Source organism: Perca fluviatilis, chromosome 15 (genome assembly GCF_010015445.1).
Source record: "Perca fluviatilis chromosome 15, GENO_Pfluv_1.0, whole genome shotgun sequence".
NCBI lineage: Eukaryota > Metazoa > Chordata > Actinopteri > Perciformes > Percidae > Perca > Perca fluviatilis.
Window position 1 is genome coordinate 29,933,671 of NC_053126.1, and position 27,064 is coordinate 29,960,734.

At 39.8% G+C, this 27,064-nt stretch overlaps 2 protein-coding genes across 2 annotated transcripts in view; both read left to right on the top strand.

Annotated features, from left to right (window-relative positions):
• LOC120574202 overlaps positions 1 to 22,873 on the top strand; it is a 166,747-nt gene extending 143,874 nt beyond the window's left edge. Inside the window, 5 exon segments of the mRNA XM_039824427.1 lie at positions 16,032 to 16,355; positions 18,566 to 18,780; positions 18,782 to 18,890; positions 21,562 to 21,696; positions 21,784 to 22,873. Of these exon segments, the coding sequence (XP_039680361.1) occupies positions 16,032 to 16,355; positions 18,566 to 18,780; positions 18,782 to 18,890; positions 21,562 to 21,696; positions 21,784 to 22,298 (1,298 nt within the window). The 3' untranslated portion in view covers positions 22,299 to 22,873.
• Positions 3,253 to 7,925, top strand: LOC120574207 (deleted in malignant brain tumors 1 protein-like). Its single transcript, XM_039824431.1, has 5 exons — positions 3,253 to 3,520; positions 6,097 to 6,132; positions 6,233 to 6,547; positions 6,912 to 6,992; positions 7,204 to 7,925. The coding sequence occupies exons 1-5, from the start codon at positions 3,469 to 3,471 to the stop codon at positions 7,230 to 7,232; spliced, it is 513 nt and encodes a 170-aa protein (XP_039680365.1). The 5' UTR covers positions 3,253 to 3,468; the 3' UTR covers positions 7,233 to 7,925.
• Positions 22,874 to 27,064: the final 4,191 nt, after the last annotated feature.

Sequence of the window (27,064 nt, forward strand, 5' to 3'; positions counted from 1 at the left end):
TATGACAAGTCAACATGTCTGCTGTAAAAATGGTCCATTAGCAGTAAAGCTCGACCAGGGGTCATCAACTACATTTTTCCAAGGGCCAGAATGTTTTTAAGCAGACACTCCAGGTGCCAGACTTTCAAATAAAGAAAATAAAATTATACCATGTCCATCTCCTTGTTTGATATTTTCACTTTCTTACTAAATTAATGCTATATTTTTTCACACATGTATTAGTGTAAGCAATCCCTAAAAACATGGAAAATCCATAATGATAACTAGATAGGCTACTTAACTAGAAAATGATCTCAGATTAGGGGGCAGTTCACTGAGGAGTGATGGTTAAAGTCTTGATTACTGAAACGTAATCAGTGTCCTGATTGGTGGAGAATGCTTACAGAAAGAAAGGCCTGTTGTCAGGTAAACATCTCACTGTCACAGAGCCTGAAGTGAAAAGTTGTGGAAAACAGCAGCTGTAATGATGAATGGACTGATAAGCAGGCTAGCATTCATCCTGTAGGCCTCATTTGAAATAAGACAATGTTGTTGCTAAATGACACAACCAGCAACATCATCAAGAATGAAGAACGCAACGTCATTCACGTGCATATTAAGTAGCCACGTGTATTTGTTGTTGTAAACAACTCCACAGTGGCAAAGCCCCGGGGATTGATGAGATCCGTCCAGAAATGCTCAAGGCTCTGGGTGTGGAGGGGCTGTCCTGGTTGACACGTCTCTTCAACATTGCGTGGAAGTCTGGAACAGTGCCAAAGGAATGGCAGACTGGGGTGGTGGTTCCCCTTTTTAAAAAGGGGGACCAGAGGGTGTGTGCCAATTACAGGGGTATCACACTTCTCAGCCTCCCTGGTAAAGTCTACTCCAAGGTGCTGGAAAGGAGGGTTCGGCCGATAGTCGAACCTCAGGTTGAGGAGGAACAATGCGGATTCCGTCCTGGTCGTGGAACAACGGACCAGCTCTTCATTCTCGCAAGGATCCTGGAGGGGGCCTGGGAGTATGCCCAACCGGTCTACATGTGTTTTGTGGATTTGGAGAAGGCGTATGACCGGGTCCCCCGGGAGATACTGTGGGAGGTGCTGCGGGAGTATGAGGTGAGGGGGTTTCTACTCAGGGCCATCCAATCTCTGTACGACCAAAGTGAGAGCTGTGTCCGGGTTCTCGGCAGTAAGTCGGACTCGTTTCAGGTGAGGGTTGGCCTCCGCCAGGGCTGCGCTTTGTCACCAATCCTGTTTGTGATATTTATGGACAGGATATCGAGGCGTAGTCGGGGTGGGGAGGTGTTGCAGTTCGGTGGGCTGGGGATCTCATCGCTGCTTTTTGCAGATGATGTGGTCCTGATGGCATCATCGGCCTGCGACCTTCAGCACTCACTGGATCGGTTCGCAGCCGAGTGTGAAGCGGTTGGGATGAGGATCAGCACCTCTAAATCGGAGGCCATGGTTCTCAGCAGGAAACCGATGGAATGCCTTCTCTCCGGGTAGGGAATGAGTCCTTACCCCAAGTGAAGGAGTTCAAGTACCTTGGGGTTTTGTTCGCGAGTGAGGGGACAATGGAGCGGGAGATTGGTCGGAGAATCGGCGGTAGCGGCGTGCGGTATTACATTCCATCTATCGCACCGTTGTGGCAAAGAGAGCTGAGCCAGAAGGCAAAGCTCTCGATCTACCGGTCAGTTTTCGTTCCTACCCTCACCTATGGTCATGAAGGCTGGGTCATGACCGAAGAACGAATCCAGGGTGCAAGCGGCCGAAATGGGTTTCCTCAGGAGGGTGGCTGGCGTCTCCCTTAGAGATAGGGTGAGAAGCTCAGTCATCCGTGAGGAGCTCCGAGTAGAGCCGCTGCTCGCTGCGTCGAAAGGAGCCAGTTGAGGTGGTTCGGGCATCTGGTGAGGATGCCCCTGGGCCTCCTTAGGGAGGTGTTCCAGGCACGTCCAGCTGGGAGGAGGCCTCGGGGAAGACCCAGGACTAGGTGGAGGGATTATATCTCCAACCTGGCCTGGGAACGCCTCGGGATCCCCCAGTCGGAGCTGGTTAATGTTGCTCGGGAAAGGGAAGTTTGGGGTCCCCTGCTGGAGCTGCTCCCCCCGCGACCCGACACCGGATAAGCGGACGAAAATGGATGGATGGATGGTGTATTTGTTGTATAATACATCCATAGGTTTACCGCTCCAGCGGAGAGGATGGCTCGTTTAGACAGCAGCTACATTTACAAGAGTTTGTCCAAAGTTCAAGATTGGTTGCAAATTAAGATAAACCGTTAGACTACAAACTGACATCTTTCATTTTAGCTCGTTTGTAAAGTCGCTATTTGCAGAGTAGAGCTGTGTTTGCACACGCGGTTGACGCAGTGGACAGCGCAGACAGAGCAGACTGAAATATCGCTTTCTACATGATTATGCCTGTACAACAGGTAGGTGGGTTATTGATAAGTATTGACTCTTTAATCATGGAGGTTTTATTGTATTGTACTTACAGTAACGAGTGTAACGTTAGTTCATCTGCGCCATCGGCGGTAAATAATCCTCGGTAACGTTTCCATTCAGTTACATGTGCTGCGTGAACGCACACACCTCGGCCCTGCTGTGTGTGTGCGCGCAGCGCGGACATCGCTGTTCAGAATCCAATCTATCTTCCAAAATGCAAAGCTTGTATCCAAATGAATTGTTTATAAATTACCTGAGGTGAAAATGTGAAATGTTAACATTCACACGCTTCGTGCCACTCTGTATGACGTTGGTACTGGCCCGTGCGGGCCAGTGACTGGCCAATCAACCAGCCCGACATACGTTTTTACTGGCCCCGGGCCATCGGGCCATTGCTTGTGTCGAGCCCTGCATTAGGTGTTTATTAATGCCTGTGTGGTGTTATTTTTGTAAAAAAAATATTTTGTTAGTTATTAATAGTAAATTATACTACATAACAGTTTTGCTAGCTGGGATGTAAAAACTTTGATGCTCAATATCTCAGAACTACCCTAAACGGAGATAGAACCTTATAATTCTAAACTCACGAAATGAACAATCAATAATTTAGAGCAACATTCAACAGTTAGCTAGCTAGCTATTGTTAATGGTCTGAATTGACATGTTTATAGTTATCTTTATAGTTATCGTTCTTGGTGCGGACGGCCCTTTAATCCTTGCAAATGATATGCAGATGAGCCATCTTTGTGACATTGAAGACTCTGGCTTTAGGCTCAACATATCTCGCTAACCTATCAATCGTGCTTGAATTTTTTTTAAGAGGCAGTAGTAGTGATTGATGAGTTGCTTTGGTGCTGCAGCTTTTGTACTTTGCATGATTTAGAGCTACAATGATTCAGTACTCTGTAATTTTAGCTGAAAAAAACTTTAAAAAGAGGAAGTGTTCCGGGAAGGACTAGTAGTGTGCAGTCTTCTGTGAACCGCACTATTAAGTTCAGTTTTCTGTCATCTGTTCTATCACTCATAAATGATACAGAGCAGCCTTAATGTCAGCCATGGGGAGCAAACAACAGAGAAACCTTCACTATTTGGCCATGGGTAAGACAAATATTCCAAAACATGATTTGGAAAGCAGCTTTTTTGTACAGTATAGCAGCTGTATTGTATAGGAATGAAGTCTCTTAACACTTAAAATTTTCTGTATGAAGGTCCTACTCTTTAAATAGCAGTAAACAGCTATTTGAAATGAAAAGATATAGTGGTGTCCTGAGCAGAGAATGAATTCACATTCCTTTTGTGTGTGTTGTGTTCCTAGCTTCTCTGTTCTTTGATATGTATATATTCTTGATATTGACCATACATGCATGTTAGTGCATGTAAGTTCCTCCCTTTAAAACTATTGAGCGGGCAGAAATATATTTCACTAGAAACTAAATATGAATCATTTACGTTTGAATTGGTTAACTTGAATAACTGCTTTGAAAACTTTTAACTGAATGTCATAATTTGAAATAGAATTCCAATAAACTTGAAACTTAATGTAATGTGAAATTGAATTTAGTTGCTCTAAAACTTACATAAAAGGATTAAAGCCACATAGAAACCATTTATTTGAGTTCTGAGTCAGAACTCAGGATAAATAAAATAAAGTTTCCATGTGGCCCTAATCCTCTTGCGTAGAAACTGTATCTGATCCTCAGAAAATTCACATTCAGTTTAATGAGAAATATAATCATTGGTAGACGAAGAGAAGAACTTTGGTCGGTCTATGTTTTGATAGTTTCTTTATTGGATTAAATTGAAAGTGGCAGAAATCCAACCTTCCGTTAGCGGCTGTAGCTACTCTATGCTGGGTCTAACCTGTGTAACTGCATCCATCCCAGACCCCCCAACGCCTTGCCGGATCAGCAACCTTCTTTTATCTCTGCACTTTTCAGCTGGTTCAATAAAATGAGCCTTGCCATTTATTTCTCTTCTCTCTATAGTCTGTTTTCTCTTGACTGTAACACGATCTGCTGCAGGTCTGTCAATTCTACGGTGTGACAGATACAATTCTTAGTTTTTCAGTTAATTCTTTTGTAAAATACTTACATATTGTATATTATGTCTTATGTGTCTGACAGATGGTCAGATCAGATTAGCTGGGTCAGGGTCAACTTGGTGCTCTGGAAGAGTTGAAATCTATTACAACAATGTCTGGGGAACAGTATGTGATGACAGCTGGGACTTAAACGATGCTAAGGTGGTGTGCAGAGAGTTGGGCTGTGGTACAGCACTGAGTGCCCCTCATTCAGCCTTCTTTGGTAAAGGAACCACACAAATCTGGCTTAATAATGTGGCAGGAAGTGAGAGGTCTCTTGGGACATACAACTGTAAACATAGTGAGGGTGCTAGTTGTCTGTTCAGGTGAGCAAACTTTTGGATAAAGTGTTTTAAATAAATGCACCATTTTCTATAGACAGCTCTGTCAGTAAGTTGTGGCTTTGGATTTGTGTAAGAGCTGTTCAGATGCAGCGATGAAAAAGAGCTGTTAACCGCAACATGCTTTTACAATTGGAAAGTATGAAGTGTGAAATATTGCTAAAATGTCAGAAATGATACTGTAATGTAAGTGAATAAGTTTATTGAAAGTGTTTTACTGGCAGTCTGTGTACGGGATGTAAGCAGGGTCCAAAATTAACAGTCGCCAGTTGCCAAATGTGGGTACATTTTCCATTTGGCGAGTAAATGTCAGAGGGCTATCCGCACAGTAAATGTTTGAAGCAAAATATTTCTGTTTTTCCGTTTTCATTTTGGTGAAGCTGCAGCTACTTACTTCTGTTCCTCTACTGTCTGCAGTCATTATCGATATAGATTGAAGTGTCAGTATGTAGCTCTCCACAAGCAGGAATAAAGAGGATGTTAAAACTCAACTTGCTGGTTCAAAGTTAGGACTTGCAAATTAAGAAACGGATTGTATAGCCTATTTAAATTTTTGCCTATGCCTGGAAATTTGCATAGATGTGGGTAGGAGTGGCGACCCTTCCACAGGAAAGCAGAAAAAAATTACTGAAGTCCGTTTTCGTAGTATGACACATATGCCTTCACTGTAGCCTATTTTATGTTTACACCACATTGTGCTATTTCATAAATAAGTGTTTTGGCTGGCCTGGCTAAGTGGCACTATCTATGGTATTGAAAGGGGGGATTTCATTCTTGCATGTTTTATTTTGTTGCACATGATTGCAGAGCCTATGTGTCCGCATGAGTAAGTTGAAGAATGGCTATTAAAGTAAAAATATTGATGAGTTTAATAAGAAAAAAAGTATTAAAATGTTCCTACAAATGCCCTCACCCCTAACCCTAACTGTTCCTTAAACAGGAAAACATTTGATATATGAATGTATCTTACAACGGCGTGAGTTAGAGCCTACGATTAGTGGCTAAGGGCTACCGGTCACTAGCAAATGCTAATTAGCACACCTAGCAACCACAACTGCTAACTCCATAGCAGCAGGAGGCGCAAATCAAGAGTCCGGTCTCCATGGCGGGAGGGACTGGTGTTGCATCACAGAAGTGTTATGCCCACCATTCAAAATGGCGGCTCAGAAACCCAACCTTCTGCAAACTTTATTTATGTCTTACAGCTTGTTGAATTTATGAGCCTTACCATTTTTTTCTCTTTCTCGCTATAGTCTATTTTCTCTTGAGTTCAACTTCACCTGCTGCAGGTCAGTCAAGTCTATGGTGTAATGCATACAGTCCTTTTAGTTTTCAGCTTTCGCAAAATACTTAAATATTGTATGTAATTTTTTATCTTGTGTCTGACAGATGGTCAGATCAGATTAACTGGGTCTGGGACAACTCAGTGCTCTGGAAGAGTTGAAATCTATTACAACAACATCTGGGGAACAGTCTGTGATGATGATTGGGACTTAAACGATGCTGAGGTGGTTTGCAGACAGTTGGGCTGTGGTACGGCACTGAGTGCCCCTCATTCAGCACGCTTTGGTCAAGGAACTGGACAAATCTGGCTTGATGATGTGGCCTGTTCAGGAAGTGAGAGGTCTGTAACTCTGTGTCAGCACAGTGGATTTGGGACACATGACTGTGGACATGGGGAGGATGCAGGTGTTGTATGTTTAGGTGAGAAAGATTTTGGATAAAACATTTTGAATAAATGTGTCCTTTTCTATAGACAGCTCTGTCACTCAGATGCAGCGATGGAAAAGAGATGGTAACCACAGCATACTTTTAGAATTAGAAAGCAGAACAAGTGTGAAATGTTGCTAACACACCAGAAACTGTTACTTAAACTGTAATGTAAGTGAAGCAGTGTATCAAGTGCTTGATTAACTGGGAAAGTTGTTATATCATACTCACAGTCTTGTAAGGAATGTAAAGCATGTAAATTAGTCATAACTTTTGCCAAATGTGTTTAACAAAGATGGTTCCTGTCATGACTAAATGAAGACCCAGCAATGGTTTGTCTTCTGTGTTCTCTGCCTAGGTTTCAGATTGGCTGGGTCTACTCTGTGCTCTGGGCACATCTGGGGAAAAGTCTGTGATTGGGCCGCGGCCCACTTAAATGGTAGGGCCGTATTTAATGTTATTAATTACACCTACTTGCCCTACAATGAAAATGTCAAAATTGTTGCTGTGAGATAAGGGCCTATTGCCATCAATAGAGCAATGCTGTGGATAAAAAATACATCACAAACAAAAAGCGAAAACAGAAACAGGAGAAAATCCTGTTGTAAATTATTTTCATTAATTAATTTCATTATTTCATTATTTTCAAGTACTTCGCCATTTGAGGTCCCACTCTTGACTTAAATGGGAAAAAACTGCACACCATATGCAGGGAGACAAGCATATAATCAGGTTGTATTGAAAGTGTTCAGCTTGTGTTGCACCCTTTCATGTGAGACTGCTTTCACAGCTTAAACTCTGGTAGTAAGCTGTGAAAGCTGGTAGTAATGCACACTCTGGTAGTAATGCACAGAATGATTGTTCATATATTGTTTTAGTCTTGTTTGTCCGTATTTAATGTTTTATTTGTTTGTATCTGTCTAGTCCATGATAATGTCCTGTATAAATGTTTTTGTCCCCATGTGCCGAAATTGTGTTCAATGTTCTATGTTGCTGCAGAACAGGAACCTGCTGGAAACCAGTTTTTAAACTCAGTCAGGCCCATTTATATTGTAACTTAATTGTTGCTTTGAAATTTTCCTGTATAATAAATGGAATGAATGAATGAATGAAGTCTTTTTCAAGCAATCAAAAAAAAACTGTAAACACCATGAAGGCTTTTAAATATGTACTATTTATTGGATGTTCCATCAGTCAGAGTTCCCATTATACCTCCTCATTATATTGTTGTTATGTTTCAGCACTCCTCCAAAAGCCCAGCATCTCCATGAATCCTGCTGCTGAGGTTACCTGGGGTCAGAACGTCGGCATTACTTGTTCTGTCTCAACTCAAACTCAACAGATTTTAAGACCAACATTTATTTTGAAAAAGGCTTCAAGTTCAGTTGGAGAGACCCAAACATCAAGTACCAACTCTGCTACCTTCAACATACCTAAAGTCAACTTTGACAACGAAGGATCATACCAGTGTCAGTATAAGATAACAGTTTCAGGTCAAGACGTCACCTCCTCGAGTGACTCTGTCAGACTTTCTGTTACTGGTAAGGAAATCAGTCAGTTCCCAGAAAATTTATGTTTAAACATTTTGTTTGTAAAGTTATTGGCTTTCTTGTTGAGAGTTATATGAGGAAACACCTGTGAATGGTATCAATTTTCTTATCTAACTTCTGCAAGAAACAAAAAAATATATTAATTAAGCAATTCAGCCAACTTATAAAACAACAAGGGAATTTCCCCAGTGTGGGATTAATAAAGTCTATCACATCTTAAAACTGAAAAATATATCTCAGCTCAAGTTAATACATTTTTCACTCCAACATTTTATTTTTTTCAGTGAGCCTCCCTAAACCTCGCATATCCATGAATCCTGTTGGTGAGGTTACCTGGGGTCAAGATGTTAGCATCACTTGTTTGATCTCAACTCAGGTTTTAGGAGGGACATTCACCCTGCAGCACTCCTCAGGCTCATCCAGAAAGACAGAAACACGTACCAATTCTGCTACCTTCAACATTGTCCAAGTGGACTTTCACAATGAAGGATCGTACCAGTGTCAGTATCAGACAAGGAGTCCAAGTCAAGAATTCATCTCACCCCAAAGTAACGTTGTCAGACTCTCTGTTTCTGGTAAGGAAATCAGTCAATTCCCCAATAATTGATGTTTAAACATTTTGTTTGTAAAGTTATTGGCTTTCTTGTTGAGAGTCTTATGAGGAGACACCTGTGAATGGTATCATTTTCCTTATCCAACTTCTGCAAGAAACAAAAAAATATATTAATTATTAGTGGTGTCAACAATAATCGATTCGGCAATGCATTGCAATGCGGGGCATGCACGATTCAGCATCGATGCGGCAAAGTGCCATAATCGATTATGTCACTGTTTATTTTCTGGCCTTGAGTGGACAATAAAGTTGTGAAGTTTCTGTCACTGTGGCTCTGTCTGCTGCATCAGCACACGTCATACAGAGCGGCACGAAGCGTGTGAATGTTAACATTTCACATTTTCACCTCAGGTAATTTATAACCAATTAATTTGGATACAAGCGTTGCATTTTGGATTCTGAACAGCGATAGCTTTCGCTGCACGCATACACACAGCAGGGCTGAGGTGTGTGCGTTTCGCACCACATGTAGCTGGAAACGTTACCGGGGATTATTTACCGACGATGGCGCAGATGAACTAACACTACACTCGTTAGCCTACTGTAAGTAGCCTACAATAAACCCTCAATGATTACAGAGTCAATACTTATCAATACCCACCTACCTGTTGTACAGGCAGAAAGCGATATTTTAGTCTGCTCTGTCTGGCTGTCCACTCTCGTCCACCGCGCTGTGCAAACACAGCTCTACTCTGCAAATAGCGACTTTACAAACAAGCTAAAATGAAAGCTGTAGTTTGTAGTCTAACTGTTTAACTTAATTCGCAACCAATCTTGAACTTTGGACAAACTCTTGTAAACGTAGCTGCTGTCTAAACGAACCATCCTCTCCGCTGGAGCGGTAAATCTATGGAGGTATTTAAAGACCAAAACAAATACATGTGGCTACTTAATATGCACGTGAATGACGCCGCGTTCTTTATTCTTGATGATGATGCCGGTTGTATTATTTAGCAACAACATTGTCTTATTTCAAATGAGGCATACAGGAGGAATGCTAGCCTGCTTATCAGTCCATTCATCATCACAGCTGCTGTTTCCCACAACTTTTCACTTCAGACTCTTGACAGTGAGATGTTTACCTGACAACAGGCCTTTCTTTCTGTAAGCATTTTCCACCAATCAGGACACGGATTACGTTTCAGTAATCAAGTCTTTAACCATCACTCCTCAGTGAACTGCCCCCTAATCTGAGATCAATTTCTAGTTAAGTAGCCTATCTAGTTATCATTATGGATTTTCCATGTTTTTAGGGGTTTGCTTACACTAATACATGTAAAAAATATAGCATTAATTTAGTAAGAAAGTGAAAATATCAAACAAGAAGATGCGTATTAGATATAATTTTATTTTCTTTATTTGAAAGTCCGATTTTTTTTTAATGTTGAGACCTGCTCATGACCAGAGGTGGGTAGTAACGAGTTACATTTACTCCGTGACATTTACTTGAGTAAGTTTTTGAAAAAATTATACTTCTAGGAGTAGTTTTAAATCACTATACTTTTTACTTTTACTTGAGTAGATTTGTGAAGAAGAAACTGTACTCTTACTCCGCTACATTAGGCTACAATGAGCTCGTTACTTTTCTTTTTACCTCTTTGGTATTCTATGTGTCATTGTTTTTACCCCCCCACGTACGCCTCATTTTAACGTTTTATTTTGACAGAGAGAGAGACTTCCGCTAAAGGCTCTACCACGTCACTGTGTTTCACCAATCAAACGTAGTTGTGCAGTCTCGTCTCGTCACCATACTCAAACTCAGCGGCGGGACGGGTTAGCTAAGCTTACAGTCGCAGCAAAACAAAAATGACAATGTCAAAATCAGCCGTCGGCAATGCAGACACAGACGAGGAGGAACAACCCAGAGGCCAGATCAACATACCCTGGATCTCTTTCAGTTACCCGGCTTCACCTAACCTAACCACCGCGGTCCCTCAAGCTGTGTCACGACGGTGATTAACTAGTTCAACCAACCATCAGGGTTTCCCAATCCAGCGGCGCGTGTGTTCACATAAAAGAGGTGATGTTTGCACAACATGACCAATAGCCACATATTTTACATAAGAAGAGCAAACTATAATTCTACATAAATATGAAGAACACAGACACGGTTTTACAGGCAAAACGCAATACAGTCGCTGCTTCCTAAAACAGGAGGACAGCTGGCAAAATAGCCGACGCTGTAGATGCATAAATTACTCTTATCAATATCACTTCGACCATTAGTCAGGCACCAGATCTGACCATAATTACACTTGTGCTTTCCATAAACTGCCGTTGCTTTATGCCTTTTATTTCAGTTGCAACCCTGGCAGTGGAAGCGATCGTGAGAGCAAATAAATAATATAAAAAACATAATTCAAATCGCTGTGCACATTACACACGGCAAATATACCCATCAGGGAATGTTAACTCTATATACTCTCTCTCCGCGCACCGAGCTCCACCTGATCTTCTAAGAACGGTGACGCCGTTATCAGTGGAGTATTGATCGGTCAGTAGGCGGTGCTTTTACACCGGTTGATCTCAGATCTCCAACCTAACCTGCTCCCGACCAGGTTAGACGTCCAGCATAAGTTACCACGGCGATTGAACCCGATAACAAGTGATCCACCTTTGTGAATGAAAGCATGTTGACCTTAGTAAAAGTGCCAAACAGCAGCTCCATTACCTTGTTCTAGTTCTGCCTGCAGGGCCTGGTAAAAAAAAGTATAAAGGTTTGGAAATTTGTGTTACTTATGTATTATTATTTTATTGATTTAATTTTTTAAGTACTTGAATTTACCTGGATTATTTTAATTTAAGCTATTTTGTAATTAATTCATTAATTTAAATTTATTTAATTGATTGGATGAACTATAATTTGCCTAAATTTGATTATTTAGTATTTTTGTCCGTCTGATTGAATGCTTGTGTTAAAAAATAAATCAGACGTTACTCAACAGTTACTCCGTACTTGAGTAGTTTTTTTACTCTTACTCAAGTAATTATTTTGATGACTACTTTTTACTTTTACTTGAGTCATATTATTCTGAAGTAACAGTACTTTTACTTGAGTACAATTTTTGGCTACTCTACCCACCTCTGCTCATGACTGATGAAAAATTTGCCTTGTGTGCAGTAGAATGTTGATGCATTGCAATGCATCGCAATGCATCGTAGAATCGAATTGAATCGAATCGTTACCTGGTGAATCGTAATCGAATCGAATTGTGAGGGCAGTGCCAATGCACACCCCTATTAATTAAGCAATTCAGCCAACTTATAAAACAACAAGGGAATTTCCCCAGTGTGGGATTAATAAAGTCTATCACATCTTAAAACTGAAAAATATATCTCAGCTCAAGTTAATACATTTTTCACTCTAACATTTTATTTTTTTCAGTGAGCCTCCCGAAACCTCGCATATCCATGAATCCTGTTGGTGAGGTTACCTGGGGTCAAGATGTTGGCATCACTTGTTTGATCTCAACTCAGGTTTTAGGTGGGACATTCATCCTGCAGCACCCCTCAGGCTTATCCAGAAAGACAGAAACACGTACCAACTCTGCTACCTTCAACATTGTCCAAGTGGACTTTCACAACGAAGGATCGTACCAGTGTCAGTATCAGACAAGGAGTTCAACTCAAGAATTCATCTCACCCCAAAGTAACGTTGTCAGACTCTCTGTTTCTGGTAAGATTAATGGATAAATGATCTAATAACACAACACAACAAGTAACACAGAATAGCATTACCAAGAATAACCGAACATAAAGAAACAGCACAGGAATATAGCAAGGAGTTTGTTGATATACAGTGCCTTAGGAAAAGGCAATTTATATATATATATATATATATACACATACTACCAGTCAAAAGTTTTAGAAAACCCCAATTTTAGTTTTTTATTGAAGTTTTAGCAGTTCAAGTCCAATGAATAGCTTGAAATGGTACAAAGGTAAGTGGTGAACTGCCTGAGGTTAAAAAAAAGTAAGGTTACCCAAAACTGAAAAATAATGTACATTTCAGAATTTTACAAAAAGGCCTTTTTCAGGGAACAAGAAATGGGTTAACAACGTAAAGCTGTTGTGCAGCAATGGAGGTTGATCAAGCTTTGAATGTTGGTGCTACCAGTTCCCAGAGGTGTTCCAACTTGTCTGGATTACTTACAACCCCCTCTGTTTGTATAAAAGTATTGTTGGAACACACTGTGGTACCGTACCCTCATGAGCATTATTTGAACAGTATTGTACTGCAGAAAGTAGTGTGCTGCCATAAAAATGGCAGGAAAAGGCAATTAATAATGGAAGAGAGACAGACCATCATAACACTTAAGAATGTTGGTCTTTCCTACAGAGAAATTGCAAAGAAAGTCAAGGTGTCAGTGAGTACAGTATTCTTCACCATCAAAAGGCACTTAGAAACTGGGGAAAACTCTGACAGGAAGAGGTCTGGCAGACCCAAAGCCACAACAGAATCAGAATACAAGTTTCTGAGAGTCAACAGCTTGCGTGATAGGCGGCTCACAGGACAACAGCTTCAAGCACAGCTTAATAGTGGTCGTAATAAGCAAGTCTCAGTTTCAATTGTAAAGAGCAGACTTCGAACTGCAGGTTTGATAGGTCGAGTTGCAGCAAGAAAGCCATTGCTAAGACGTCAGAATAAGAAAAAGAGGCTTGAAATTTTTGTACGCTGTCGAGTAGGCGAAAGGATGGTTCCTCAGTGTGTGACATCAACTGTCAAACATGGAGGAGGAAGCATGATGGTCTGGGGCTGTTTTGCTGGATCCAGGGTCGGTGATTTGTACAGAGTGAAAGGCACCCTGAACCAAAACGGCTACCACAGCAATTTGCAGCGCCATGCATGCTTTCTGGTATGCGCCTAGTTGGTCAGGGGTTCATGCTACAGCAAGATAATGACCCAAAACATAAGTCCAAGCTATGCCAGAACTACCTTAGCAAAAAAGAACAAGATGGTAAGCTTAAAAACATGGAGTGGCCAGCACAGTCACCAGACTTAAACCCCATTGCGCTGGTTTGGGATGAACTGGACAGAAAAGTGAAAGCAAAGCAACCTACAAGTGCCACACATTTATGGGAACTTCTGCAACAGAGTTGGGAAGAACTTTCTGAAGAATATTTGATTTCCATTGTAGAAAGAATTCCACGAGTGTGTTCAGCTGTTATATCTGCCAAAGGGGGCTACTTTGATGAGTCAAAAATGTATAATACATTTTGGTTTAAAAATTGATTCCATGATTTCTTTTTTAACTTAAATTGTTCATTTGTTCTATTCTTTCATTTCAGAGTACAATAAGACATTGAACTGCATGAATTTCAATAAAAACCTGGAAAAATTGGGGTGTTCTAAAACTTTTGACTGATAGTGTGTGTGTATGTATATACAGTACAGGCCAAAAGTTTGGACACACCTTCTCATTCAATGAGTTTCCTTTTTATTTTCATGACTATTTACATTGTAGATTCTCACTAAAGGCATCAAAACTATGAATGAACACATGTGGAATTATGTACTTAACAAAAAAGTGTGAAATAACTGAAAAAGTAGCCACCCTTTGCTTTTTTATTAATAAGGGAAACAATTCCACTAATTAACCCTGACAAAGCACACCTGTGAAGTGAAAACCATTTCAGGTGACTACCTCATGAAGCTCATAGAGAGAACACCAAGGGTTTGCAGAGTTATCAAAAAAAGCAAAGGGTGGCTACTTTGAAGAATCTAAAATATAAGACATGTTTTCAGTTATTTCACACTTTTTTGTTAAGTACATAATTCCATATGTGTTCATTCATAGTTTTGATGCCTTCAGTGAGAATCTACAATGTAAATAGTCATGAAAACAAAGAAACACATTGAATGAGAAGGTGTGTCCAAACTTTTGGCCTGTACTGTATATATTATATTATATATATATATATATATATATATATATATATATATATATATATATATATATATATATTATGCTATGCATAATATGTATATCATATCCCCTAACCCTATGGTAATCCTTAATAAACGATAAACAATAAACTGTCCACACATTCACATGACTATTGGCTATGGAGCCAATTGGTCACGCCTGAGCCCAAGCCAAATTTCAATATTACAATAGTCTTCCAACACATTCTTATGAACAGGTTTGTATGATATTGTACGAAAATGTATGAATACCAATTCATATGATATCCTACGAAATTAGGTGGCCATGGGCCGATGCTCTGTCATCTGTTGCTCGTATCAGCTGCAGTTGGTAGTTAAGTTTATCCGACAACAGGTTACTGGTAGCCAGCTACAGAGCTCTGCGAGTTGTCGGTCTTATGAGTGGACATTACATTTAAGTTTAGCCAACCATAAGGGGGCATATAGATAGCCTACTATACTACTCCTTTTCAGCATCATATTTGTACTCTTGGGTCTACTAGAATAGGTTTACATGCTTTGATGTTAAAAAAACATGTTTCTCATACTGTCCATTTCTGCAGGACCTTTGCCTGAAACATCAGAAGCTTATGAACACTTGCCTGCTCTCTTCAGGTCTCTGTTGCTGCTGCTGCTACCTGCAGTTAGACGAGTGCTTAGGGCCGTCTACAAATTACAACACCGAAAAGAGATACAACAAAAATATTTATTAATTTAATGATTAAATAAGGTAATGTCTCCAAACTTACTTCAATTATTACTTGTCTCCTACTAGTTATACTACAGCACTTACTTAAAAAAAAAAGTTAAATTAAAAAATATTTTTGTTGCATCTCTTTTCTGTGTGGTAATTTGTAGACGGCCCTAAGCACTTGTCTTATAGCAGCAACAACAGCAGAGAGTAGAAGCCAGCAGGCAAGTGTTATTTACATAAACTTTTGGTGTACTTACAAACTTTACAATCCATCGTTTTATGAGTGCATAACCTATTTGTACTACTTGTAGATGTTTGGTATCATTTTGGGCATTATTAGTGGGGTAATTTACGAGATACAAAGGTGGGTCCATTAGCCCCTGCGCTAAGCTATTCAGTTGATAACGCTACTCTACGCTAACTCTCCCAATGTTTGACCCAGGTGAAAAAAGCTTCTGGGGGGGTGTTTGGCTCGAGGTCACGGTGCAAAGGAACCTAGGGTGAAATTACTTCGAACCATCACTTTAACAGCGTGCAGGGTGTGGAGTCCGTTCTCATAAAAAAACCTTTTTGCGTAATAAAGGGTCAAAATGCCAAAACTTTTACCCACTTTTTCCATCTTGATCTATGTTGATTCATTAATGTGATATATTCCTAATACGCTTGTCCCTTTTGTACTTTTCCTCTTACTTTAGTGCCGCTGCAGCAGCCCAGCATCTCCCTAACATCTCCTAACAGAGGGCTGGTCTGGGGCCCTGAAGGTGCACAGATCACCAGGGGTTTCAGCTTTGTCTTCACCTGCTCCACTTCCTCCCATTATCCTGGAGGTGTTTTCCATCTCATCTTCTCTGGTTCAAACCTCATCAACACAGAGCCAGCAGGCAACCAGTCAGCCTCCTTTTCCTTCCTGGTGGCTGAGTATGAACAACAGGGCAACTACAGCTGTGTGTATGAAGTCACACTGTCCTCGAGAAGATTCACTTCTACACAGACAGCACCGATTAGAGTCGTCATTAAAGGTAAGTTGAATGAACAAAAAATAATTGAACTAAATGTTGCAATGTTTTATCAACAATATTTGAATGATACATAGACTACTTCCTGTATATTGGGGGAGGTCGTCGGTTCAATCCCCAGACCGTCAGGATAAAATCTGGTTGGGGAAAGTGAAAGAGCAGCGTTTGTCCCTCCCTCATTACCACCACTGAGGTGCTCTTCAGCAAGGCCTTTAACCCCAACCGCTCCAGTGGAGCTGCTCAGTGGCCAGCAGCACCTTCCAGGTTTATTTATATATAATATAATAATAATAATATTGAAATTTGGCTTGGTCTCAGGTGTGACCAATTGGCTCCATAGCCAATAGTTATGTGAATGTGTGGACAGTTTATTGTTTATCGTTTATTAAGGATTACCATAGGGTTAGGGGATATGATATACATATTATGCATAGCATATATATATATATATATGCTATGCATAATATATCACATCACATATATTGGCATGTAGATATCCACAGGTCTAAACTCTTATCAAGCATGAGTAATTTCAGGCAGAATGGACAATGTACATTTGTATTGCAACAACTTCTTGTTGCCATGCTATGTCAAGCTGTTTGACGAAAATTAAAGCTTTTAATAACTTTCCATCATTAAGGTCTTTTAAAGTTGGTCTCGTCAAATCTGTTGGAGGATTTCTTTAAAGCTATAGTGCATAGTTTCTGTCGCCCCCATGAGGAATTCTAAGTAACAATAAAAATACCTTTCAACAATAGGTTAGGTAGCTGGCTACAGAGTTCTATGAGCTGTCGGTCGTATGTGTTGAACCTCACTACAGTGATGACTAATGGTAATCCTTAATAAACCACAAACGGTCCACACATTCACATGACTATTTGCTATGGAGCCAATTGGTCACGCCTGAGCCCAAGCCAAATTTCAATATTTCAATAGTCTCCCAACACATTCTTATGAACAGGTTTGTATGATATTGTACGAAAATGTATGAATACCAATTCATATGACATCCTATGAAATTAGGTGGCTGCGGTCCGGCGCTTGATGCAGCTACAGAGCTCTGTGAGCTGCTGCTGGTATCAGCTGCAGTTGGTAGTTAAGTTTATCTGACAACAGGTTACTGTTAGCCAGCTACAGAGCTCTGTGAGCTGTCGGTCTTACAAGTGGACATTACATTTAAGTTTAGCCAACCATAAGGGGGCATATAGATAGCCTACTATACTACTCCATCTCAGTGTCATAGTTGTACTCTTGGGGTCTACTAGAATAGGCTTACATGCTTTGATGTTAAAAAAAAAACATATGTTTCTCATACTGCCCATTTCTGCAGCGCCTTTGCCTGATACAAGCTCTGTCTGAGATCAGTCTGACCAAATTCAAACAAGTCACTGGGCAGGTGTCACACCACCACCTCATGCAATGGCCGATGAAACGATGTTTTGAGGAAGCTGGATAGAAAACTTGATAAGTGCAAAACCGGTAGCCTGACAATCCAGACCCACATCAAGATGTTGGGTCTGGGAACTCACCATTGACAATAGGATAGCGCTACAACCAGGTAGAGCAACGAAGAAGGTAGCGAAGCTAGTTGATAGATTAAACTTTTGCCGTATCCGGTCGGCAAAACTCCGAACACATCTTCCTTTTTTAAGAATGATTTCAGTGCCGTTCTTTGTTCAAAGAAAATCTTAACTCCAAGTCTTCCAGAAGACCGCTGTTCCCAGCAGCAGCAACCGTAAGCCCACCCACTGACTCTATACACAATGTGATTGGCCTGACCAAAATTTGGTTTGTGCCTAGACCCCCCTGGCTGCAAAATAAATGTGCTGCCACTAGGGTGCGTCTAGATTTCTAGACTACAAAACCAGTGGTGATTATTAACAAAACAAAAACATACTCAAACAAATGGCACAAACTGAACCCTGAGAAATACACACAAAAAACAATTAGACTGAGGCAAAAAACATTAAACAAACAAAAGGGCAACCTCTCAGCATGCTGCACAAAAAATTCCCTCTCCCTTTCACACAACCTGGATATATATAATCCCAGCCAATAACAGCGTGCAGGGTGTGCAGTCTGTTCTCATAAAAAAACATTTTTGTGTAATAAAGGGTCAACATGCCAAAAATCTTGATCTACAGTATGTTGATTCATTCATTTGATATTCTCCTAATACTCTTGTCCCTTTTGTACTTTTCCTCTTACATTAGTGCCGCTGCAGCAGCCCAGCATCTCCCTAACATCTCCTAACAGAGGGCTGGTCTGGGGCCCTGAAGGTGCACAGATCACCAGGGGTTTCAGCTTTGTCTTCACCTGCTCCACTTCCTCCCATTATCCTGGAGGTGTTTTCCATCTCATCTTCTCTGGTTCAAACCTCACCAACACAGAGCCAGCAGTCAACCAGTCAGCCTCCTTTTCCTTCCCTGGTGGCTGAGTATGAACAACAGGGCAACTACAGCTGTGTGTATGAAGTCACAGTGTCCTCGAGAAGATTCACTTCTACACAGACAGCACCGATTAGAGTTGATATTAAAAGTAAGTAGAATTAACAAAAAATAATTGAACTAAATTTTGCAATGTTTTATCAACGATATTTTAATGATATAAGCTAAGTCTCTTGTCTCCTCGTTCGTCCACTTACATCTGTCTTTGTTGACACCTGTCGTGTGTGCAAACAGAGTAGAAATACTGGGCGGAAATGAACTAAAACTTCTTCTTCTTCATTTTGTGGCGGGTTGCAACCACAAAATGACCTAAAACTTAATTGAAATTCATAAATTTATTCAGCAAATAACGTTTCCATCAGTGTTTATCGCATAAGCCGTATATCGATCAAGAGAAAATCTGATGAGACCGAATGTATTTCCTTTGAGTCGATATTCATGACATTCTATCGAATTTTACTGTTTCCATAAGGCATTTTTCATTCGAAATCACTTCATTCGGATAAAAACGTGTGGATGGAAACATAGCTATAGACTACTTCCTGTATATGGGGGGAGGTCGTCGGTTCAATCCCCAGACCGACAGGATAAAATCTGGTTGGGGAAAGTGAAAGAGCAGCGCTTGCCCTCCCTCATTACCACCACTGAGGTGCCCATGAGCAAGGCCTTTAACCCCAACCGCTCTAGTGGAGCTGCTCAGTGGCCAGCAGATCAGACTGTGGTTGTACCGGGCAGCTTCCAGGTATGAATGTGTAACTGTGTGAATGTGACAGGTCGTCGTTGCAAATGAGAATTTGTTCTCAATCGACTTACCTGGATAAATAAAGGTTAGAAAAGAAATAAATATATATGGCTTATTTCCAGTAAAGCCAGAGCGGATAGACAAATAATGAGCTGCATGATTGTACATGTACCAGCCATATTACTGTTATAGTAGTCTGGATCAACGGAAGTAGTCTGGATCAACGGAAGTAGCCAGATGTCCCTCGCTTTCCACTCTTTATGTGTTGCCATTCTCAAACTCCCTTCGCTCCGGGAAATCTCGTGTTAGCAAGCTACATGTTGAAAATGGCATGTTTTGAAGTTTTGTTGATTTTTTCTTCTATACCAGAATGTATGTGTGGTGTAGCCAGACCTTACTCCACAGCGCTGTGGAGATAGGCCTGGCAATGCAAAACTAGGCCTAATTTATTTCTACTAGGGCTGCACGATTATGGCCAAAATGATAATCACGATTATTTTGATCAATATTGAGATCACGATTAATTATCACGATTATTTGTTGATTTTAGCCAAAACTAATTTTATTGTCACATAATTATATAATTATAACTGCTTTTACATCCATATTGTGCTACATTCCTACTAATACATCCATATTGTGCTACATTCCTCCTTTATTGAAGGATACTGTGAAGGAGTATGCCATTTCAGGTGTTGTGCGACCGCTTTCCACACATGCATGTTTGCCGTGAAAGATACAGGCAACGCAATTTTCTGTTCACGTTAACGGCGCATGTGGTGCCTGGTATCTACCAGACGAAATAGCTACGCAGATTTCTGTGGCTCATTACACTGCCACTTACATGTCTGCGTTACGCTCTGATGCTCCGAAACCCACGTTAGAGGCAACATAAACATCGCTGAATGTCACGCTAGTAAACACTAGTAACACGTTACACAGCAGGTAACGTTAGCCTACCGTTAGCCACAGTAGTAACTGGATTAAACACGGCTAAAATGCTGACTGCTAAACAGTGTAGTGCGTCTGTATTTCACTGTAGGATTCCAACAGCGGGACGTCCAACAGTCTGCTGCTAAAGCTATGAGCTAAAAGACACAAACTAGCACTGGTCACTTCTGTTGTCTGAAAAACAACACAGCCGGGACAAAACGTTGCGTTTACTGGTAAACTGGTAAACATTGTGACCGGCTTATGATGAACGACTGCTACCTGTTGTGGAATTTTCCTCACGTTACTCCGTCCTCTGTAGACATGTGATCAGACAGTGGTTTATGGAGCGCTAGATTGGCTTTGCAAAAACTGTTCTATGAAGGGAATGACGCATTTTAAATATCGCTCGATCACGCAAATTTGATCGTGGGAAGCCAAAATCGTGATCGTGATTAAAATTCGATTAATTGTGCAGCCCTAATTTCTACCCTCAAATACGACCCACAAGAACTAGAAGACTTTGAACAGACTTTGAAAAGACTAAAGTCTGACACCATCTCACATCTAAAGACAATCGTCTCACATCGAATGTTAATGACTGGGGATCTTGCAGGGTCACAAAATTACAAGACTACACGACTAACCGGAGTTCCGCGTTCCTTCGCCATTAAAACTCCTGTTGGATGACTCGCTTCAGAAAGGTTAAAAAATGTACCTCTTTAGGGTTAAGCTTAGCGCCATAGCAACCATAAACAACACTGGCTCTAGCTGTTTGCTGCTTCCTGTTTGGTGCTGGAGGGAGCGCACAGTGTTCATCCATTGGTTCTTGACAATGTTCATGTAATCTAACTTCACTACCAAGACTTAAAACTTTTGTGAGAATGTCAAGACGGAAGAAGATATTGGAAATTAGTCCCAACGGTGGAAACGCTTGAAAATTGTTTGGTGTAGGGTCGGCATAACAAACAGAAAGAAAAAAGTGTCTCCTCTGACAGGCTAGCAGTTAGTGTGTAGATATATCACATTGTTAATCCCAAGGTAAAAATATGGACAAAATTTAGGATTAACTGTTGAATGTTTCTCCTAGTGCATTTGTTGCCGCTGGTCTCTTCAGTAGCTGCTGGGGGTCTGCTGCTGCTCCTGCTAGTCTTGGTGGTGGTCTGTCTGGTCTGCAAGAGGAGACGACGAGCCAAGCACACTGGAGCCCTCGTCCAAACTCAATGTCTGTGCTCACACAGTACACATTCATCCAATGAGTTCAAATGCTTGTAAAGAATTTCTTCTGATGTTCATGATGCTTGTGTTTCAGTGGCTGTCAGAGTCAGGAATGATTCTGTAGATAAGGAGTATGAGGACGACGAGTCTGACTATGAAAATGTTGATCCAGTGGACACCAAGAAGAATCTTAAAGAGGAAGCAGGGAAAGGGGAGGAAGAGGAGACCATTGATTATGTGGTGCCAGAGAGCGACGAAGATCATGATTATGAGGAAGAGGACCCAAGGGCAAGTATTATAAAGACCAACAAGGTCTATTTCAGCGTAGAGGATAACAGAGAAGAAGAAGAAGATAATGAAGATGACTATGAAAATGTGGATCCAATGGACACCACGAAGAACCTCAAAGAGGAAGCAGGGAAAGGGGAGGAAGTGGAGACCAATGATTATGTGGAGCCAGAGAGCGACGAAGATCATGATTATGAGGAAGCAGGCCCAAGTGCAAGTATTATGAAGACCGAGGTCTATTTCAGCGTAGAGGAAAACAGAGAAGAAGAAGAAGAAGAAGAAGAAGATGAAGATGACTATGAAAATGACTATGAAAATTAATTATTATAATTATTCACTTCTGTAGTTCGGCTAATTTGGTCAAGACCAAGGGCAAAAAATTATACATTGTAGCATTTTTCAGCTGTTTCAGTTCCTTTTCACAACACAGTTTGCTCTGGTCCAAATCAGCTGATGATTTGGTGAAATGAAGCAAAAATGCAGCAACACAAGTCACAGTCATTTTGGGCCGAAACAATCTGAAAAAAAGGCCAAGAAATCCTGGAGGGACTGACATTTCCTAAACTGCTCTTTGATTGGTCAGAATTAACATGCAGGAAAATTCAAACAGAACTCCCGGTTGTAAACCCAGAGAGGAGGAAAAGCCAGCAGACAACATGTGTTTTTGCCTACTAAGTTCTATGGAGAGACAACTGCAAGGGTTGATTGTAGCCCTGGTCATCATAGCATAGCACAGCTGACTACGGCAGCTGGTTTAGTCCAAACATGCACAGTTCTTCCAGTAGTTGGTTCTGGTCCAGAGGCCTGTTTTAGAAAGCAGATTTTGTGAAAACTCTGAGTTTGTATGAGATGAGGGAAACTCTGGGTCTTCCGTTTCAGAAAGAGAGGTAACTTCACCTCAGATTCAGTTACTATGGTAACGGAGCCTGTGAACCTAACCTGGTCGGGAGCAGGTTTTCTTCAAGAAACCTCGAGTTTCTCCCTCTGAGAGGGAGGAGACTGAAAGAAACGGGGAAAAAAACTCGAGTTTCTCTCATTCAGAAACTCATTCCCTCATTCATTCATTCAGTCTGTATTAGGTGCATTTTAATGCAGTTTGTAATCTGCATGAATAAAAAAACGTATTGGTTTATGTTAGGCAGATTATAAAACATTTTTTTCTCAAACATGTCATGTCCTTCTGTCGACGATCCCGTTGATGAAAAAGCTGTATTAATTCACAGAGAGTTTACGTCGGTATTGAGTCCCGACTATAGATGTATTTTCATTTCCACAACCGATTTGAGAGGTATTTTTTATCACAGTCCATTAGATATGTAGATACCTTATCCATCCTCATATCACTAACATCAACCATTTTTAAAGAAAAGCCATTTGGTGAAGAAACTTTGGACATGTATGGAGAACAGGATATTTATCAAAACTTTTAAGGTGTCCAATGGTCAACAATGTCACAGTGATTATTGTGGATGAAGCACTTTTTCTTGACCCACTGCAAAGAATTAAAATTTTAGGGTGCTTTCACTTCATTTGGTCAAGATGTGTCCTTGAACACATTTCCTAAACTGCTCTTCGATTGGTCAGAATTAACATGCAGGAACATTTCAACGGAACTCCCGGTCGTAAACAAAGAGAGGAGGAAAAGCCAGCAGACAACATGTGTTTTTGCCTTCTAAGTTCTATGGAGAGCCAACTGCAAGAGTTGATTGTAGCCCTGGTCATCATAGCACAGCACAGCTGACTACAGCAGCTTGTTTAGTCCAAGCATGCACAGTTCTTCCAGTAGTTGGTTCTGTTCCAGGTTGGATGACGTTCTCACCACAAACAAATTCAAAGATTCAACCACACTAAATAAGGCAGGTGTGAAAGTCCCCTTAAAGTGAGTGTTCAAATAGATGGAGTAGATACATGTTAAAATGATGCTGAAGAAACTTTAACATGGGAATTGGCTAGTCATTCAATTATTTATTATTTTGAATTGCATATGCCTAGATAAATGACCAAAACTCTTGAATGCACTGTTGTAGATCTAGGTCTTAATATTTTAAAAACCAGCAAAGCCAGAAAAAAAAAAATTGTTTTTTGATATGTCCAACTGTATTCCTATAGTTCCAAATTCTTCAAATATGGCCTATTTACATATTTGAATATTGTAATTTATAGCGATGAATCAAAATTATTTTATTATAATTAATATATTAATAATTATGAGCTAGTTTTGTGGCTCTGTATCATAATTTATATTTTTCAGGGGACTTGAAGTCAGTTAGTATAACTGAAGCAAAAGGAGAACTGGTTGGTCTCTGGACATACAGTATATTAATATGTTATTATATGTGGTCAATAGGTTCAAACAGCAAATTATAGTCCTATGGACAGTAGCCCATTATAATTGTACTGCTGCTCCTTTGCACATATTTGCGAATTATCATGATTAGGTCATGAATTGTTAATGTTTGTAGAATTCTATAATCTGGTGTTTTGTATTTCATTTGCATTGGATTATATAAATGATTTATTGTTCTATCTACCAGTAACCATGGGCGGGAAATTGCAATTTATTCACTGTATCAGCTAAAACCTGATACAGTGTATCTCTCCTTGTTTTTATTAGAAGGTTAATGTTTAATTGTGCACTGTCCCTGTCTGAATAAAATGACATTACATGGCCCCCTAGAAGGTTAATAAAGCTATATGTACAGAGTATCCAAAATAATAATTATTTTATCCTGCATATGATATATGAATTTCTTAAATATTCAAATATGTAATTTTGATATTTATGCTACATTTATTAATTGTTTTTCTTGAACCATTCAAGTCCAGCATGGGTCTTTAAAACCCATTTCAGTAAATTTCAATGAAGACCTCTTTATTTCCACCTATTTTAACCGTCTTGTATTATTGTAAATAAACTTTTCACTTTCTTGCTGAGAGTTGAAAATTGAAACCACTCAGTGCCTACAACAACTGGGGGAAAAAATCACAGCAATTGCAATAACAGACTTGGCTCACGGTAGAACATCATGATTTGATTGAGACTGAGGCATACAAACTGTTTTTAGCAACAGTAAACAATCAAAGATTGGGGGAGTTGCATTATATATTTACAAAAGATATTATGGTAAAATAGTAAATAAAAGGTCTTTTGTTCTAGATAGAATCATGGAATCATCACTTCACAGTACAAATTGAAAGGCAAAAATCTAAAAACATTCTCATTAGTTGCATTTATAGGAAACCAAGATCAAAACTTAAATATATATGTTTAAGGAAAAAATATCAGAAATGTTCAGTAACCGCAAGCAATAAAAAATATTTTTTTTGAGTAGATTTCAATATTGACTTGCTCAACCCACAACAACACTACAGAGTTCATTAATTTGATGTACATTACCGGTTTATATCCCTCAATCAATTGAACCGTCCAGAATTACAAACAATAGTGCAACACTAATTGATAATATATTTACCAATGTCATTGACTATAAAGTTGAAAGTGGACTAATCATAATTGACGTCAGTGATCATCTGCCAGTTTTTGCAAACATACATAGCTATACATCAGACCAATAAAAAAACAGAATATACACAGTGAAGACTGTAAAGAAAGAAGTGAAATCTGATGAAAACCATGGATAACTAACGGTATATTAAATGCATGTAAGAAGAAAAATGCATTATATAAATATTTTAAAAGAACAGAACAAAAGAAGCAGAAAACAAATGTAAGATGCACAAAAACAAACTGACCACAATCATGGAGAAGCAATAACACAGAATTATTACAGTAAACTACTGGAGGACAACAGAAACAATATAAGAAACACCTGTAAGGGGCTGAATAAAAAAGCAAAACAGGAGACTAACTATTTTCTGACTAAAACAATTAAGTGGTTAAGGATATGACCTTGAAGTTGTGGTCCAGGTTTAGCTGAGGAGCTTGCAAAGGCTGGCAGTATAAATTATGTGCTAAAAAATAATGTAAATATTAATGAATCTATGTTTGTTAAGGGAACTAATTAAATCTGATTTGGGGAAAAGCTGGAACAACTCTTGTTATTTAAAATTAAATTAAAATTAAATTAAAAATTAATTAAAAGGATGATGTTTAATAAACTAACACTGAACTTAAGTAAAACAAAATTTATATTTTTTGGGAATCGAGCAACAAATTTACACAAAAAAACGTATGATAAATGACATTGAAATAGAAAAAGTAAAAACTTTCTGGGAGTAATAATGTTATGTTAGAAGCCACATCATATTAAGGCCAAAATATCCAAATCAATTGCAATGCTGTATAAAACCAAATACTCATTAAATCAACGCTCATTGTATTGTTCCTTCATAATGCCATAAATTACTTAATGTTTGGAAGTGTGGGAAAACACTTAAAAAAACACTTCCGTGAGAATTTGCACCACGCCTTGCACACTCAGAACTATGATTGACTGTGCTCCTCTGTGCTTGCTCCTTTGGAACAACCACCCATTCATAATCCCATAACCACGGTGTCAATTGGTTTCAGTCAGAGTGTGCATGAGGCTACGTTTTAACCACACCCTCGACCTTGTGCTAGAATATGGAATCAAAATTGAAGATTTAATAGTATTTCCGCGGAATCCTTTATTATCAGATCATTTTTTAATAACTTTCGAATTCCTATTACCAGACCATAAGAAATTAAATAAAAGTCTCTACACTAGATGCCTATCTGACAGTGCTATAGCTAAATTTAAGGAAGATATTCCAACAGCATTTAACTCAATGTCGTGCCTTAACATAACAGAGGACCTTTATGTTAACTTTAGTCCCTCCCAACTTGATAATTTCGTAGAAGCTGGTACGGCCTGCCTACGGACAACTTTGGACTCGGTCGCTCTTCTCAAAAAGAAGACGATCAAGCAAAGGAAATTACCACCTTGGTATAACTCCCAAACTCGCAAATTGAAACAAATCTCACGAAAACTTGAAAGTAAATGGCGTTCCACCAAACTGGAAGAATCTTGTGTAGATTGGCAAGGTAGTCTGAAAAATTATAGGAAGGCCCTCAGAATTGCCAGATCAGACTATTACTCAACACT

Excerpts from the sequence above, each read along its gene's own strand:
- LOC120574207 (XM_039824431.1), top strand. The coding sequence starts at position 3,469 with ATGTCAGCCATGGGGAGCAAACAACAGAGAAACCTTCACTATTTGGCC. Across the intron at positions 3,521-6,096 it reads CCTTCACTATTTGGCCATGG|TCTATTTTCTCTTGAGTTCA; the intron begins GTAAGACAAATA and ends TTCTCGCTATAG. Across the intron at positions 6,133-6,232 it reads TTCAACTTCACCTGCTGCAG|ATGGTCAGATCAGATTAACT; the intron begins GTCAGTCAAGTC and ends TGTGTCTGACAG.